Source organism: Pangasianodon hypophthalmus, chromosome 3 (assembly GCF_027358585.1).
Source record: "Pangasianodon hypophthalmus isolate fPanHyp1 chromosome 3, fPanHyp1.pri, whole genome shotgun sequence".
NCBI lineage: Eukaryota > Metazoa > Chordata > Actinopteri > Siluriformes > Pangasiidae > Pangasianodon > Pangasianodon hypophthalmus.
In genome coordinates, this window is record NC_069712.1 from 20734184 (window position 1) to 20751161 (window position 16978).

Below are 16978 nucleotides of genomic sequence, written 5' to 3' on the forward strand. Positions count from 1 at the left end.
CCACAGTTCAGATCCCAGAGAAGATCATTGCCACCAAGAGCTTTAAGCAGGTTTGCACCTTGACCTGCTCTGTTTGTGGCACCCTCACCACCATGGCACTTGTTATAAATACACAGGGGAATAGTGTGCTCCCATTGTTTGTGCTCCCTTGCAAAAGATTTTAGCCATTCATGATCAATGTGGGAGTAAAATAGCCATGTAGCTATAGAAAATAGCTAGAAACAGTAGCTGTTTCTTTTAGCCACAGATTGCTCTTATCATTGACTTTTTCCTTAATTCTATCCATTGTTCAAAGTTAACTGTTAACACAAAAAACACAATATTTTTTTTTAAAAATGGGTGATTGTTCTGTGTGTTTCTCCACTAGTGCATAATGATGTAATAAATAATATAATGTAATTACTTAATATTTTTTCAAACATACCCTCAAAGGTATATCATACAGAGTAATGAATGTATGATGGTCTAACATTGATTTTAGTGAACATGAAACATGTCATTTATGAACACAATGGGCCTCATTTATTAATCTTTTAGTAAACTTGTGTATAAATGTTACACCAAATTTTCAACAGGATTTACAAATGTTTTGGAAATGTTTGATTTTCTTCATACTCACATACATATGTTAATCACATGCAACATGGAAAGTGTGTTCCCGTCACAGCTCATCTGCATACGCCCACAAAACTCCATAAAAGTTCAAGTACACACACAGCTGGGAGCACAAAATTAACAATAAGGGTTAAGGCTGAAAGGCAGAAGCAAAGGTTATTTTGACTTAAACTTATTATATATATTATATATGTTACATATATTACTTCTATGCCAATAAATATATTTTATGTCATATTAATAATAATTGAGCACTACCTCTTCCATCAGCTGAGGCACTTGCTTACGACTTATGGGTGTGTGCAGGGAGACAGGCCTGTCCTCCGTTTATACAGCAGCAATTCTTTTGTCATAATTGAATGACTCGTTTCTTCTTTATCTTAATTTATGGCGTTGTGTTGGCTCACTTTATACCGTTGCCATGAAGGGGTGTACTTAAGTAACATCCACATGAACGCCAGGACCCAAGGTTACCCAGCGGAACATTGCCCAGAGCATCACACTTCCTCCACCAGCTTGCTTTCTTCCCATATTACATCCTGGTGCCATCAATTTAAATCTTGCCTTAAGACTCATTTTTTCTCCTTGGCATATGACTGTATCTAACCCTTGTTATTTTATGCCATGTGTCCACTTAGACATTTTATTAAGGGGATTTATACTATATATATTTTCTTATATTTTAGTGTGTTTTTGTTTTATGTTACCCTGTCTTGTGCTGTAGTGTTGATGCGCCTTTTTAATCTTAATTCCTCTCAGCTGTACAGCACTTTAGTCAGCTTCAGCTGTTTTAAATGTGCTCTAGAAATAAAATTGAATTGAATTGTAATTTAAATCATTGTTGAGTAACTTGATTTAAACCAAAAAGTGTTACAAGGCACATTTTCAGGATTTGGTGCCCTTTCAGTCCCCATGACTTACTACTGATATAATTAACAAGAGAAATTGTGGATATTCCACATAGTCACATTAATAGATTTACATATTTTTAATGTGTAATGCAAAAAAAAAGCATAAATTTTTTTTAATGTTTGTGTTTCATTGGAATATCAGGAATATTAGTTTCTTGGTGCAAACTATAACAAATATTGACTGAATACCATGGTATGGTGCAAAGATATTTGCCAGCTAAGGCAGTTATTAGCCATTTTTGTACAGACCTTCAACCCTGTAACATTCAACTCTGCAACATTTTTGAATGTAACGGTGTCGAATGGTTGTTACAGGGTTGAAAGGTTATTACTTCTTTAAATGATTGTATTGATAAAACTGAAGAAGTTATCATAAAATATGATAATATATACATTTATTATTGTTATTAGGATTATTATTATTTTCTATATTTAAACTTACATTTAGGACAATGGAATCAACACTGACAGTGGCCAAGAGGCTCTTAGAAACAGCTTGTGAATGTGCATATGGTGACTTTAATCATATATTAATTTTTATTAAGTATATATTAACTTTGAGTATGGAGGTAGTTGATCAAGTCTTCATATTGGCTATCTTCTTAGACAGCTGCAGAAAGACAGAGAAAGTACAGTGCAAGAAGGGATGCTGATCCTGTAGGGGAAAATACATTAAGAGTGAGTGAGAGAGATGGAAAAGGGATATTGAGGCAGGAAAAAGAAGACAATTAATGACCTGGTGAGAGGGCTCAGAGACAGAAGCACAAGAAGTGGAGAGAGGCATAAGAATGTCAAAAGAAATGTGAAGCATTGTTCGAGATAATTGCCACCCTTCCTGACAGTCCTGAAGCTAGTCAGTTTGCTGAGATGATAAGATCTGGATTCTCAAGGATGAGTTATCGGTGACGGTTAAACTCTAGATCAGTGCCATGCACAGACCTCAATGAGTGTGAGTGGGGAGGGTAGTGGTGTGAGCAGACACACTCCAATGGTGGATGGAGTCTGTGAAAAAAGGGCAGGGCTGTTCACACCCCTGCTCTAGATGTAGACATAAGATCAGAAAGTAGTGCAAATGAAATAATCTTTCTGTGTATCTGAGACGTTATGATGGTGGTGTTCTGTGTATACTTAGGGAGAATTGTCTCTTTTCAAAATATGTTTTTTCACATTGAGTGTAAGCGTTATTACTGTTATAAGGGTTACACTTATCATATGTTTCCATTCTGCTTACCATTACCATTACCTTTTCAGACAATGTGAGGAGGGAAGGAGACAATCAAGAAAGGCAAGAGACAAACTCCACGAACAGATTGCTTAACTAAATAAAGCACTCTAACAGGAGAGAAAAGTTAAAGACAAATATAAGAAAAGGCTCCAGCACTTAGCTCACAGCAATTCATCCTGTTCAAAAGTTAAGGAATTAGATAAAAGATGTTCTGTGAGCAACAGAGTCAGAAAGATTTGCTACATCATGAGGTTTTAGTTGCTGAAATTAAGAAAAAATATAAAAATATAAAAATTCCAGAAATGAAAGAAAGAGGCAAACGATACCAAAAGTGGTTGTGGGAAAGATTGTCAGAAAGTACCGGATGCAGAGATTTTCTGAGGATGCCATGGGATTTTCAGAAAAAAATGTTAGAAGCTTCTGGAATACAGAAATACAAGAAGATGGTAAATAGGTATCCAGGTGTTAGAAACCAAGTGAAGGCTTTCTTTACCAGAGATGATGTCAACAGGAAGACTACGGGAAAAAAACAAATCATCACAAAGAATAAGCATAAGAAGCAGGAAAGATTCCTTGTTGATACAATGAGAAACCTACATAGAAAGAATCTGTGTGAAAATACTACACAGACATCTTACCCTACGTTTTGCCGCTTAAGACCTTTTTGGGTGGTGCACCCCTCTCCTGCCAATCGGGAAACCTTAATGTGTAAACTGCATGAAAACCTGGGCTTTGCGCCAGAAAAGCTTCAGCAGTTTAAAATCATAGATAGATAGATAGATAGATTTCTTGCTGAAATGGTGAGCTGTAATTCCTCCAGCAAGCAGTGCATATATGGTGAGTGTAACAAATGTAGGGATAAAATGATTCCTGTTTCCAGTGCACACAACCATGCAGAAAAAAAGTGACTTTCACTCAGTGAATGGTAAGAGAGAGGGAAAACAATGAGGAGGAAGGAACAGTGAAGGTTACTGTTGAGGATGATGTAAACAGAACCCAGGAAGACCTTGTGAAAGTGTTTCACACACTCACACAATTTTAAGAGGCATTCTTTCAACATCAAGCAACAGTATGCTTACTGTTATGAGCTGAAGAGAAATATGGCAACTGATGCCTGCCTAATACACATAGATTTTTCCTGAAAATTTCATGTCTGTACACTTTGGACCATCCCACCAGCAGGCAGTCCTGCATACTAGTGTCCTTTACATTGGAGGGAGCTAATAGCTCTCTGTCTGCTTCACCACCATATTCCCTTCAAGACATAAGAGTCCACCAGCTATTTGGCCACATCTAATACTGGATTTCATGCACAGAACCCACCCAAAAGTATCCGTGGTGCACTTCTTCAGCAAAGGCCCCTGTAAACAAGACAAGCAGAAAGGGGAAATTTTTTCCTTTTTCAGCACAGAGCTAGATATAAAGGGTTTCAAGGCAGGTTCTTGGAATTTTTTTTTGAAGCTGGTCATGTGAAGGGGGCACCAGATGGTGTTAGTGCAACTCTGAAGAGGACCGCAGACAGGATGATAAGTCAGGGTCAGGATATTCCAAATGCATGGGAGCTCTTCAAGGCATTTACACAGAATGGCATAACAATAAAACTTTTCTTTGTGGAAAGTGATACTGTTGACAAAGCCCTTGAGAGGATACCATCCCATCTACCAGCAGTTCCATCAACAATGAGTCTCCATCAGGTGGTGACTCAGGCACCCAGAAAAAGTATTTACAGAGATGTGAGATGTATGTGCACAAAGAAGAAGCAGCAGGATTGCAAATGCTTTAACACACAACATTTCTGCTTTGACTTAAAGAGGGAGGAAGGGAGAGAGGAAAATGCAGATTGACTGGAGTAATCCAGAAGTGTGTGGAGGATGGTGTGTGATAAAATATGATGCTGATTTGCATCCTGGAATCATCCTTGCCACAGATAAAATCCATGTGCAAGTGAAATGCATGCACAGAGTTGCATTGTGAGGATGTGATTTGGTTTCCCTTTAATGATGTGCAGGAACTTATTTCTCCCCCAAACCCTGTGACATCTCAGTATGCGGAAATACGCAAAGATTTGTAGGCCAAAAAATGTTATATGTTCTATGTTTTTGATGTTATTAGTATTGTTACCATCTAAATTTGCTACATTTGATGAATTGTTCGATTAATTAACATATGTTTCACCAAAAAACACTGTCCTTTCAACCCTATTAAAACGCATTCAGCCCTGTTATATGGTGGGTTTTGGGGATTTTTCTGAGATTAATATAAAATGTAAGACAGTGATGTATATAAACATGTGTAGTTAATGTGGAGTAATCAATACAATAGAAAATTATTGTGCATGTGTGGCATTACTGTACATTTATATAGAATATGAGTGACCTAGTATTATACCAGAAGCACAAAACATATTTTAGAAGAGAAATGCAATTTGTTATTATTTCTTTTTTCCAATTATAATGCTTAATCTGTTACAAGGGACACCCAAACTAAATAATACTAACAGGGTTTAATCAGTTATCTATTGAAATGATAAGGCTGTAAATTACAAACTGACTGTGACAGGGTTGAAATAAAGTTGCCCTTATTTCAATCTATAATGAGGAATAACTATTAATACATTGGGCCTGAGGTGGAAAAACATGATTTCTGAAAGTTCAGCAATAGCCTTTTCAAATGAAATGATCCATCCATCCATCCGTTTTCTGTACCGCTTATCCTACACAGGGTCACGGGGAGCCTGGAGTCTATCCCAGGGAATTCAGGGCACAAGGCGGGGGACAACACCCTGGACGGGGTGGAAACCCATCACAGGGCACAAACGAACACATTCACACACTATGGACAATCTAGAGATGCCTATCAGACTACAACACATGTCTTTGGACTGGGGGAGGAAACCGGAGTACACAGAGGAAACTCCTGAAGCACAGGGAGAACATGCAAACTCCACACACACAGGGCGGAGGCGGGATTCGAACCCCCAACCCTGGAGATGCGAGGCTGACTACAAATGGTCAGGCACAAAGGGCTCCCGTTCCTGAGAATGGCCCTTAGGTGTACAAGTTCTCCCCTACTATTCTCTCCACGTTTGACTGTATCATATTGCTTGTGTTGTCAGGAACTACACATTTATGATGCATGAATTTCACGTGTTCTTTCACTAGTGTCAAGTAGACAAGCACAATATGCATTTTGACAAGAAATAAGCCCTGTCTTCAGCAATTGTGATCAACTTGTTGAAATAAATATTTTAATAATAATAATAATATGTATTATAATAATAATTCTTAGCCAAACCATGGCTTTTGAGGTAGCTTTTGAGTTTACATGATGCTAAACTGTTTAACAGCAGTAGCTCTGAACATGTCTAAACATGTCGAAACAGATTAACTTGTTTTATTTTAGCCAAACAGTTCCTTTCAACTGGATTCAGAGCAGCACTTGGGTATTTGAACTTGTTGACAGCTGTCCCCACTCTGCACTGAGGGAATAGACTTTCGAAAATGTTTGGGAGTTTCTCTTTAAATTTCCAATGCGTCTTTTAAAACCAGGTTTGGGGCGGGGTTAGGAGCTCACGTGAGCGCTTTTGCCGGGAACAGCAGCACCACGTGTGTCCGGGCCGGCGGCGTGAGTCACGGCGGTTTGATTCACATTTTCACAGAGTGGAGTTGTAAGATGGCGGCTCGCTGGGGAACCGGTGAGGAGATGTTAACAGCCTGTAAACTTGAGTATTTTGCATCAACGACTCTTGACGAGGTAAGATGATCTATATGATTTACTTGGCAGTTGTATATTAAACTTTGAACTGTTGTCATTCTTAGCTTCGCTTACAATTCGAGCTAAAGCAGTGGATGTGCTGGAGAAATGACACGTGGGTTGTGATGGCGAGATGGCCTTTAGTAAACTATATTCCTGGTGTTGGTTAAATGATCGAATGGATACTTGCAGAGATGATTTTGAACAGACTTTGATCCAAAACCTGGTTGACAGGATTTAGAAGTTGAACTGGTCTAACAGTTCGTCAGGCGTACAGTAACAGCGAGCTATATGCTACAGCCTATTAAACCTTTTCACTCTAATCAAGCTGTTTATAGGTTATCATCGGTGTTGCCCAGAGGTGATTTAATTACACTTTGCACTTCAGGCTGGGATTTTCATGCAGTACTCTTCAGGATTGAGCAGTGTGGACTCACTGTTTGTATGCCTGCTTAGTGTAAATGTGTAGCACGAGTGCATAGGCCAGTTGTAGTCATGCACCAGGTGTGTGCTCTTCCATTCATTTTATACGAGCCGGATAGTAAGCTACTTTCTTTTATTATTCATGTATTTGTCCTTATTTTGGAGTCTAGCCTTAAATATGGCTTTACATGTTTCCTTCCAGATGCCCCACGTGCGTCGCAGGATGAAGCACTCACTCAGATGTGTAGTATTTTATTTTCCAGTAACATTTATTCCAAATTAGAGTGTATAGATTTATTATGCATTCATATATTTGCCATCTACTTTTCAAGCAAGACTGACAAAGTGGTTGATTGTAGTCAAGGATGTTGTGACAGGCAATACAGCCTCTTTTAAATGTTGATCTAGTGCTTCATGAGCATGGTGATGCAGTAAACTGTTGTTTTTACTTTATTACCAAGTGTGTACAATATTCCATCACATCTAACTGGTGGTGATTAAGTGGGTCGATGTTGCTTGACGTTATTTGCGTAAGCAGTAAACAGTTTTGTGGTGTGAATTAAACAGTTATGGTAGCAAACCTCAACTAGTGCGTTTGTTGTAATGCAACACGTGCTTGTAAGAGCTGGCTGTGTCCGATTCCTTCCCTGGTCCTTTAATAAGTGCACTATGTAGGGCAGGATATAATAATGTAGTGCGCATTGTGCCAAAATACTTTGTACTTTGGCCAGGAATGTCAGCGAGTTACTTATACACGAGGCAGATAAAGTATTTGCCTGTATCTTTGGAAAAGCTGCAACGCCCGGCTCGGAACACGTGTCCTGTTACAAACCAATAAAATATGACAGCTGACGTCGACAAATCTCGGATGAAATCTCGCGTTGTTATGGATGCCGCCTGAATTTCCTGGCGGACGGAGCGTTCCAAGCGTCGTGATTGGTTGTTCTGCACTGGAGCGCAACAGCATGCGGAAGTAGAAGCTACGTCACTGCTGAGGCGACCGCATGTTTTCTTGCCCGCATGTTGCTTGAACGCATGTTTTTCGTTTCTTTTTCTTTCTTTCAGTGCCATGTATACAAACAATAAAAACAATTCAGTTCAGTATATCAGTGCAAGGCATGATGAAAATAAGAAGTAAGTAAGGAAAAAATAAATAAGCACACACAGCCAATAAGATTTCAGTCTACTGTTATTAATTTTAATAATTTTCAGCACAAAAATAGAAAGTAAGTATGAAAGAGAAATAAATCCCCTTAGCAGATCAGTAAAGCGCCTCTGAGAATAGTTTTAGAAAATGGTGAAATTAACAGATGGACAATACAGTAAATACTAGTGAAATTAAAACCATTGCAAACCTCCAATGATTTTAATTGTCTAATCCAGTGATTGGGTATTGAGTGTTTTCCATCAGTGGCTGGCACTGGAAACTCATTAGCTCCTAACTAAAACCGTAAACAAGAACAGGCTACCTTGGGTTTTTTTCCATCTTCATTTCATCTGATTTTGGTCTGATTCACAATCAGCCTACAGTCAAGCATTCAACTGTGTGCTGAACATTGATCACTGGCCAGTAGGGCTGCACGATATTGAAGAAAAAGGCAATATGCGATAACTTGTTAAATAATGCAATATGTGGTACGATAATGCTGTAAGTGTGTAAAAATTAATGTAAATTATATTTGTATATTTAAAAACTGAAAATGACATAACCAACATACATGTTTCATGTTCTTTTGAGAAAAAGAAAGCATTCTCTGCTATCTGTGTCACACTAAAACTTAGACTTTTCATAACTTTAAGTATTAAAATCATTCAGTTATCACAAGCCTTTGTAATATGCATATTGTGATATTTACATTTGTGATATTTCAATAATTTCAATATATTGTGCAGCCCTTCTGGCCGGTCACAATACTTGGAATACTATGTAAGACTTCTTGGACCAAAACTTTAGTGAGAGCCACATTAACATAAATCTCTGCTCTGTGTTTCGGCCACATAATAATTGAAGTCCACACAGGGGATAAATAAAGGACGGTCAGAGCTGCCAGCTATTGGGTCATTCTGAACAGAAGTGCTGAAAGACTGTAAAAAAAGGTTACTTCTCAAGAATCTTTATTGAAATGGATTGCCTGGCATACCTTATTGATGGAGAAAGTCCAGTTGAAAAGTTGAAGCAGGATAAAAAGAAAGTTCAATCACAAATGCTGTGGATTTACATTTGGTGGCCATTTTACAGTGTCTCATGGAAAATACATGTACATTTCTCCACGTACAGCATAGATAGCTCCTGAATGTGTGTAATGTACATTAGGTGCAAAGGCAGTTTACAGCTGTGAATAAATATACAGCTGGTTATTCACAGTTGTAAATTCCTTACTATCTGTTGCTGCATCCTTATGTTAAGAGCAAATATTAATGGAACTGAAATGTAAAAGACAAATTGAACCTGATCACTGTGATTTTTTTTCCCCCCTCTCTTCTTCTCTCTTTTTTCCTCTAAGCCTCCAGAAATAGCACAGTCAACAATGAACAAGTCACTGTTATGTATTTGCTACATCCCTTTAATTGTCTCCCATTCTGTTCGTTTTACTATTGGGTGTAATCATTTAGTTGAAGGTGTTTCTTACAGCACGGTTTGGTTTTTCTCCACAGTCGGAAATACTACAGGAAGGTCTGTGCAGTCTGCAGCACAATGGTCTGGACACTGGAGATGCACTTGAAGCCCTGCATGGCTGTTTAGATCCATCCATTCTGTCAATCTTCGAAGACTCTACAAATGGAGAGGTAAAGCCATGTTTTATTGTATATACAGATGGAAAATGGGTAACACACTTCATTCTTTGGTTTTAATTATGCAGAAAGTTTTATGATATGATTTATACTCTGGTAGATTTAAGCCAAATACCTTACGTTTTCTTTTTTAGGTTAAAAGTGGTGTTGATGAAGAAAGTGAGGCAACACTGCTCACAGCTCTCACTGAAATACTTGACAATGTAGATGATGAAAACTTGTCTCCTTTTGACACTCTACCTGACATGGAGCTCTTGCAAGGGCAGAAATGCCATGAGCTCTCACCTGTGAGTATGCAGCTCTTTCCTATCTAAAGCTGATGGTAAACTTCAAATAACAAAGGAAAATAATCACTGCCAACCACTCACCGTTTGTACTCAAAAAGAACTCCAGAGCATTTATATGACAAACTAAACAACAGTAGTGGCAGTGAAAGAGCCACACGCAGCAGTTTGGCCCAGTTCATCTATTTTCCTAAAAAGACATCTTTTTGTGTCACGACTTTTTTGTTGGAAGCATACCACCACCTTGAATGCATTGAAGTCACAGACTAAAGGTTTGCTTAGCTGTTCTGTCATAAGAGTGGTTTCAGATCAAGCATTTGTGGGCTCACATTCTCTTGACGTGTGGCTACTGACTGTCCAGTTTTCCTCGCTATCAGTGATTATTTTCGTTTTGCTTTCTGTAGCTAAAATTCCTGAGCCTCTCATGCACTCCACCAGAGAGAGAGTCTACATGTAACTTAAGCCAATTTCCTGGGAATGTCGATCAGTCTAATATTTTGAAGTGATGTAGACATGAGTCAATAACCTTTCTTGTCATTCCACTATATAATATGTGCAGATTATTGTACCTTGTTTCAAATGTTTAAAGATTTCTGTGTGTGTGTGTGTGTGTGTGTGTGTGTGTGTGTGTGTGTGGTCCCTGCAGAGACATGATGGTGGTGAAGATGGTGCTGCTAGCTTTTCTGAACTTATACAGGACTTGGATATATCATCTGAATTGGACTGGTGCCTTCCCATATCCCTGGAGCAAGATGGGGAGACTGTGTCTGTTACTCTCAGTGATTTGGTCAAGCACATGCATCCGTATGCCATGACTTTGTGTGTAGAAGGGGAGGAGCAGCTCCTGCCTGAAGGAGGAATCATTTTGGAGGTGATGGATAAAGGAGAACATGGAGAACCCATTCTTGCTATCCCAGACCTAAGCTTTCCCCTATCTCTGGATAGTTTAGAAGACGAACAGAGTGTTCCAGAAAGCAGCCCAGAAAAGGTTACGTGTAAACATGAAGACACTCCATCAGAGATGGCCCTCTCTAAGGTTTCACCGGTCAGGGACAGTGAAGTGGAGAGTGTGAAAATTAAACAGCCAAAGAAAGAGTCACCTGAAAAAAGGCACTCAAAAAAGAAAAAGAAACGGAAAACTGAAGAACCCAAACCAGTTGAAGGAAGAGTGTTAAGGAGCACGTCCTCTAATGAGGCGGTTGAGGAACCCAGTAAGGAAGGGGAAGAACAAAAGCAGAAGAAAAAGGTTACATTTGCACCTGTGCTTACTGTAGATGAGAATAAGTGTCAAGTTAAATCTTCAACGGTGAAGACAACTGAGGTACAGGTGCCTAAGGAAATTCCTTCCTCCACCATATCCACCACAGCAAATCCGCCATTAAGTCAAGTCTGTACAGATGGGATGAAATCAAGACACTTGCAGGTCCCTGAGGAAAAAGCCACACCTGATGAATTATCTAGTGATAAATCTAGAGAAACTGCTGTGCCTTCAGAGCAGGAGCCTGGCATCAGCCAGCCAAGTGAACCCAAGCAAAAATCACTCAGTTTACAACAGTACCGTCTTCTTCGCCAGCAGAAGAAACCATCTCCTCTGGAGAAGGTGGGTGATAACAGCACTAAATGGCCTACTTTACCGGAAGCACCCAAGGAACTTCCTCCAATCCCCTGCCTGCCTGACCCCAACCCTAAAGACCCACGTCGTGCAGCCTCCACTCCTGTGAAAAAGGAGTTTGTCCCTGAAATCATGCCCGCCTGGCAGCCAAGAGGCCCTGGAGCACCCCCAACTCCTCAGGCTTTGCTGGTTCCCCCAGCATCAATGTTAGCTGCCTCTAAAAAACCTGTGTCCTGTAAGTCAGTTTCTCCAGCTCCCATGAAACCTGCAGAAAATTTAGCCGTGTCCACAATCTCCTCCACAAAGCCTTATCCCCAGAAACCACCCGTTCCAACTGATATGCCAGAGAACACTATTCCCAACAAGGTATCTCAGGCTGCTAAGCAGGCATCAGCTGACATTACTCTATCACTACCAATGGCCACTACAGTTAGAGAAGCTAAGAATCTCCATGTAGCTGAGCAGGCAATATGTTTACAAAATACCCCCTCTGCTTCTTATCAATTTTCAGTCCCCTCCAAGGATCAAGACAGCTCCCATACTCAGGTTGTGCCTGAAATCACCACAGTCACTACAAAAAATGAAACCTCTAATGCTGCTTCTAATAATCTTAATGCTGCAAGCGTAGCTGAGCAAAAGGTGAAAGATACTGTGCCTAAACCAGCAAAGCCCACTCAGTCAGTCAGTGCTACCAAGCCTCCTGTCAGCTCCCAACGTCATGTTGCACCCATAGCTCTTCAGCCTTTCTCATCCGCTCCAATTCAGGCCAGAATTATGAAGCTGGCAGAGCAGATGAGAATGGCTTCTGCTGCAGTACCTAAAGCAAAGAGCCCTACTGCAGAGCTTATAGAGTCCTTCACCAGTGAAATTGGTAAGCATAGTTACATAGTAAAACAAGTGATCAGTAATGATATCTTCCTTATTGACTGGAAATCACCATGGTATTTTTTTTTTTCTCTCCAGGTATTGAGGCTTCTGACCTCACCAGCCTTTTGGAGCGGTTTGAAGAGACTCAGAGTAAGCAATAGTCTTTATCTTGTTGTACTCCTTTGGCATGTTAAAACAAATTGTATTGCATACCAGCGACTCACTCACTTTTGGTTATGCTTATTTCCATTTATGGCATAGCAGATATCTTGATAGCCAATAGTTGAGAGTGTTTTTGCTGATATTATATTTTAGAAACTTTAACATCATATAACATTGTATAAAGTGAGGATACCTTGTCTGAACCTTTAGCTGTCTGTGGCCAGCACAGATATACCTTTCTTCAAATTATGTCTCAGACAGATGGCTGTATGTTAATACCTTGCTCAGAATGGTGAAATATAGATATTTCTCATTGCATAGGTGAATTAGGAAAGTGTGCTTGCATGTAGAGGAGCTACTTTTTGCCATTCTAAAAGAGGATGTAGTGTAGTTGTGAGGAGGGGCTGTGCCCATTGGAGAACCCCCTGTATGGCTGGAACAGCTGCTCTGACCTCATTCTCACTGTGCTAGTGGAATTCTGCACTGTTTGCAAATCCAGCTTCACTCTGAGTGAGCTCTTTTTTTATCTGGGTGAATGTGCCAGCACATGAGATCCACACGTATGTGCTTGCTTGCCAGGATATTGTATAATACTATTGTCTTCTGAATCAAGAATCATGTTATATGGGAACACATTTTACATAGCAGTATAATGAATCTGATGGAATCATTCATAGCAACCTGAATGTGAATGTAACATGAATGTAACATGAGGGCAAGGACCAGAGAAGCCTGCTCTCACCCTTGACATTTACCACCTTCCATTTCCTTTCCAGCCAAAGAGGAGCAGAATGTGCCAGAGGTCTGTGGTAGAGCAGCTGCTGTAGGAAACTCCAGGTGAGTATGGTGCAGTTTTGGACAGGGGCAGGAGTTACCCTACAGCCCTAACGCTGCTCCCACACCAAACCTTCTCTGTTTGTGTGTGCATGGTTGCGTTTGGTTTTACCAAGAACAGCCAAAATGGCTCCAGACTACAGAAGTGGATAACATTGACAATTCAGTGCGTCCACTAAAACAGTCTACATTTTAGTTAGGAATGGCCTCTTGTTTCATGTCATTGAGTTTTGAACCTCATTGTGATGGCATGTCTGCTGCCTTCGCAGTGTGGAGCAGCATGCGGAAAACACTGCGCTCAAAAAAGCTTGCAGTCCTGATCTGGGCAGCACAGCAGGTAAATAAGCATCAATGACCTGGTCAATTCTTTAACAGAAATATTTACCTTAAAATGACCTTTTAAATTAGTATGATTTTTTTTTTTTATTGCACAAACTTAGATGTATCTGTCTTTAATCTTCTCCCCCTCTTCTTTGCTATATAGGCCTTACTCCACCAGCCACACCTCCTCACCAAATGTGGAAGCCCTTAGCACCAGTTGCATTATTAGGAAAACCAAACAAGTCAGAAATACCCAAATCAACACCAACTAAGGCTATTCAAATAGAACCACTTCCTTTACCTGCAAGCAAGCTCCAATGCAAGCCCCAGACCTCTGTTACTCTTGGACAGATCCAGCCTTTTTCTCTAGACCACGATTACTGTCTCCTTTCCTCCCAGGAACCCTCCAAGAATGAGCTGGGCAATCTCTGGTCTGCCAAGCAGCAACCGAGCGTCATCATAAAGTCTGCAGAGTTGCCCTCTGCAAACAGCAAGGCATCTAGAGAGACTGGATCTAAACTCCCTTCAAACACCACCACTAAAGAAAGCTTTCAGGAAAAGGTCAACTCTCAGCCGCTTGTATGTGAGAGTCAGTCTGAGAGGGAGGCCTTGACCACCACAGGCATTGTGACTCCAGATGCTTCTCCAGATAGGCTGGATTCTGAGAGTTTTCAGGGATATTCTGAATGTTCCCCCAGCCTGTGCCACCAGAAGAGGGGCCGCACACAGAGAAAATACAGGACACGTTTACCCAGCAGGTCTAGATCCACATCAAGCAGTTCTGGATCATCTGGATCACGCTCGCCACCCAGGAAAAGGTTAGCATCATCTGTTTGTTTATATTAATTCTTGGAATTATGACTTTAAGCTACCTATATCGCCTTTGCATGCAGTGTTGCTTCTTTTTGAACTCAGTAGTTTCTCTTTGCATAGATATAGGTCTCGCAGCACTTCCAGATCTCCTTCAAGATATCACACCCGTTCCTGCTCCTCATCTCCTCGCCAGCGCAGATACTCCTATTCCAGCTCCAGCTCTGATTCTTGGAGCCGCAGCCGATCTCGGTCCCGATCACATTCTCGGTCTCCCTCTCGCAGGTCTCACCACTGGAACACTCGCAGGTGAGAATTGTTGTGCATTGTATGGATTTCTTCCTAAAAAAAGGGAGTGCTACAAACTGCATAATGTTTATGTACTAATAGTATGTACGTTGTAGTTTAATTTTTCTATTTTTTAATACTACACAAATAAATAGCAGCTCACTTTCACTTAAAATATGCTAAATGTATAAAACCTTATGACCTGAAGTCAGAATCGGTTTACTATTTTTTATCTTTTACTATCTACTATCTTTTCTCTTGTAGCTCTATGCAGAGATCTAACTACTGCTATGATGTAAAACATCATAATGAGGAAATTAGAAAATGCAAGGAGAAGGCTATTGTGAGTATATGATTGATTCTAATAAGAGGAAATAAATATAATTGGTACTGAGCAACCTGTAGAATCTTAGGTAAAAATTTCTTTGCTGATTTCAGGAGGAGCGTAGAGTAGTTTATATTGGTCGCATTCATGGAAGCATGACCCGTAAAGAGCTGAGGGAGCGCTTCTCATACTTTGGGGAGATTGAGGAATGCACTGTACACTTTAGAGAGCATGGGTAAGGCAAAAATGACCTATTTATATTGCCTGATGATTGCTGACGAATGCTTATGTAAATAATAAATTCTTGTCAACTGTCAAATTGTAATAAATAATCTTTTCATTGTAGAGACAACTATGGCTTTGTCACATACTACAACACAAAGGATGCATTTAATGCTATTGAGAATGGAAGCAAGCTACGGCAGCCGAATGAACTTCCATTCGACCTGTGCTTTGGAGGCAGGAGACAGTTTTGTAGGACTAGTTATGCTGATCTGGGTGAGTTTTTAGTGTCTCTTTACAATACTATTATTCACACAGGAATTAATTTGTAAGCACTTGATCCTGGATTAATTGACTGATTAATCTGGTCCTAGATTACAGGACAAAAATATTTGACTGGGGAATAGAGAAGGATAATTTGTGAAGACATGAAGCATAATGATTCAGCTAATATAAACACAGACATTGGCCATTACCCTCTTGTTCACAATAAAGATATATGAGAAGTCCCAGGCTTTTAAACCTTTTGTTCACATGCAACACAATCCAATTAATGGTTTTTGAGCTATACCAACTATATTGTCCGTTATTGTATCATCCTCATACAACAATTCCATATCTTTATATTTCCAGGATTAAGCTTACATTACTTAAAGAATACAAGTCTTCATTTCTGTTACTGCAAAGTCCTTACAAATAAACTGATCTGTTTTCTTCCAGATTCAAATCGTGACTTTGATCCAGCCCCTGCGAAAGGCAGGGTTAATGCACTAGACTTCGACACTTTACTTAAGCAAGCTCAGAGAAACTTGAAAAGGTAACACTTGAGGAAAAGGGGAAGACGGAAATCATATGTATTACCTCGGTGCTACGCACAAACCTTCCAAGTGCTGCCATTTAGTTAATGTAATTTTCTTTTTCTTATTTGTTTTTTTTTTTTTTCTTCTGCAAGCTTACACCTTCTATTGAAGTGAAGATTTGTATGAAAAATTAAAAGAGGAAAAAAACTGAATAACATAAAACTATGTAACGAAAAGTCATGATTTTTTTAAATGAAGAATTTATTTAAATGTTTAAACTAAAGATGTTCAATGCATTTTAAGAATTAAGTTGAACTGCTCTAATGCTGAGGGGATGGATTTACATTGCCGAAAATGTAGCTCAGTCCAAATAAACCCATACAAGAACTTGCATGTGCTTTGTTTATTAGTGATTTTCCCATTTTGCTATCTAAATCTTGTACTTTGTCACAAACATTTGTAGTGTTTTACTAATGAACCCAGCCAGTCATGTCGGGGGCTATGCAGTAGCCACTTGATTTAGTGCAGTGGGATGCTGTGAAGGTCAGATTTTGATGGTGATGGATTTCTGTGAGAATGTGAGGAAGAGACAATTTGGTACTAGAAAGCCACAGTGCTACACATTTCATTGCATTCTTTATTCCATCTCACCTGATTCCACTGTCCAGCTAATAAAGTAATAACTTTAAGTGCAATAAAAGGCAATATTTTGGATACAACTATATACTGATGT

The 16978-nt window shown here is 39.7% G+C and overlaps 1 protein-coding gene across 2 annotated transcripts; it reads left to right on the forward strand.

Moving 5' to 3' along the window:
* The first annotated feature begins 6350 nt into the window (after positions 1–6350).
* On the forward strand, positions 6351–16632 carry pprc1 (PPARG related coactivator 1). Of its 2 annotated transcripts, none has more exons than XM_026945692.3 (13): positions 6351–6504; positions 9583–9714; positions 9855–10007; positions 10651–12487; positions 12580–12633; positions 13422–13482; positions 13749–13816; positions 13964–14618; positions 14734–14919; positions 15163–15241; positions 15337–15458; positions 15570–15721; positions 16166–16632. In XM_026945692.3, the coding sequence occupies exons 1-13, from the start codon at positions 6424–6426 to the stop codon at positions 16264–16266; spliced, it is 3681 nt and encodes a 1226-aa protein (XP_026801493.3). In that variant the 5' UTR covers positions 6351–6423; the 3' UTR covers positions 16267–16632. The 2 variants fall into 2 exon arrangements, with proteins under 2 accessions (XP_026801493.3, XP_053088546.1); XM_053232571.1 differs by lacking the exon at positions 6351–6504 and adding an exon at positions 6535–8061.
* The last annotated feature ends 346 nt before the right edge of the window (positions 16633–16978 follow it).

Bases quoted from the DNA above. Each gene is read 5' to 3' on its own strand.
- pprc1 (XM_026945692.3), top strand. From the start codon at position 6,424: ATGGCGGCTCGCTGGGGAACCGGTGAGGAGATGTTAACAGCCTGTAAA. The intron at 12,634-13,421 runs GTAAGCAATAGT...TTTCCTTTCCAG, and splicing joins GCGGTTTGAAGAGACTCAGA to CCAAAGAGGAGCAGAATGTG. The intron at 13,817-13,963 runs GTAAATAAGCAT...TTTGCTATATAG, and splicing joins TGATCTGGGCAGCACAGCAG to GCCTTACTCCACCAGCCACA.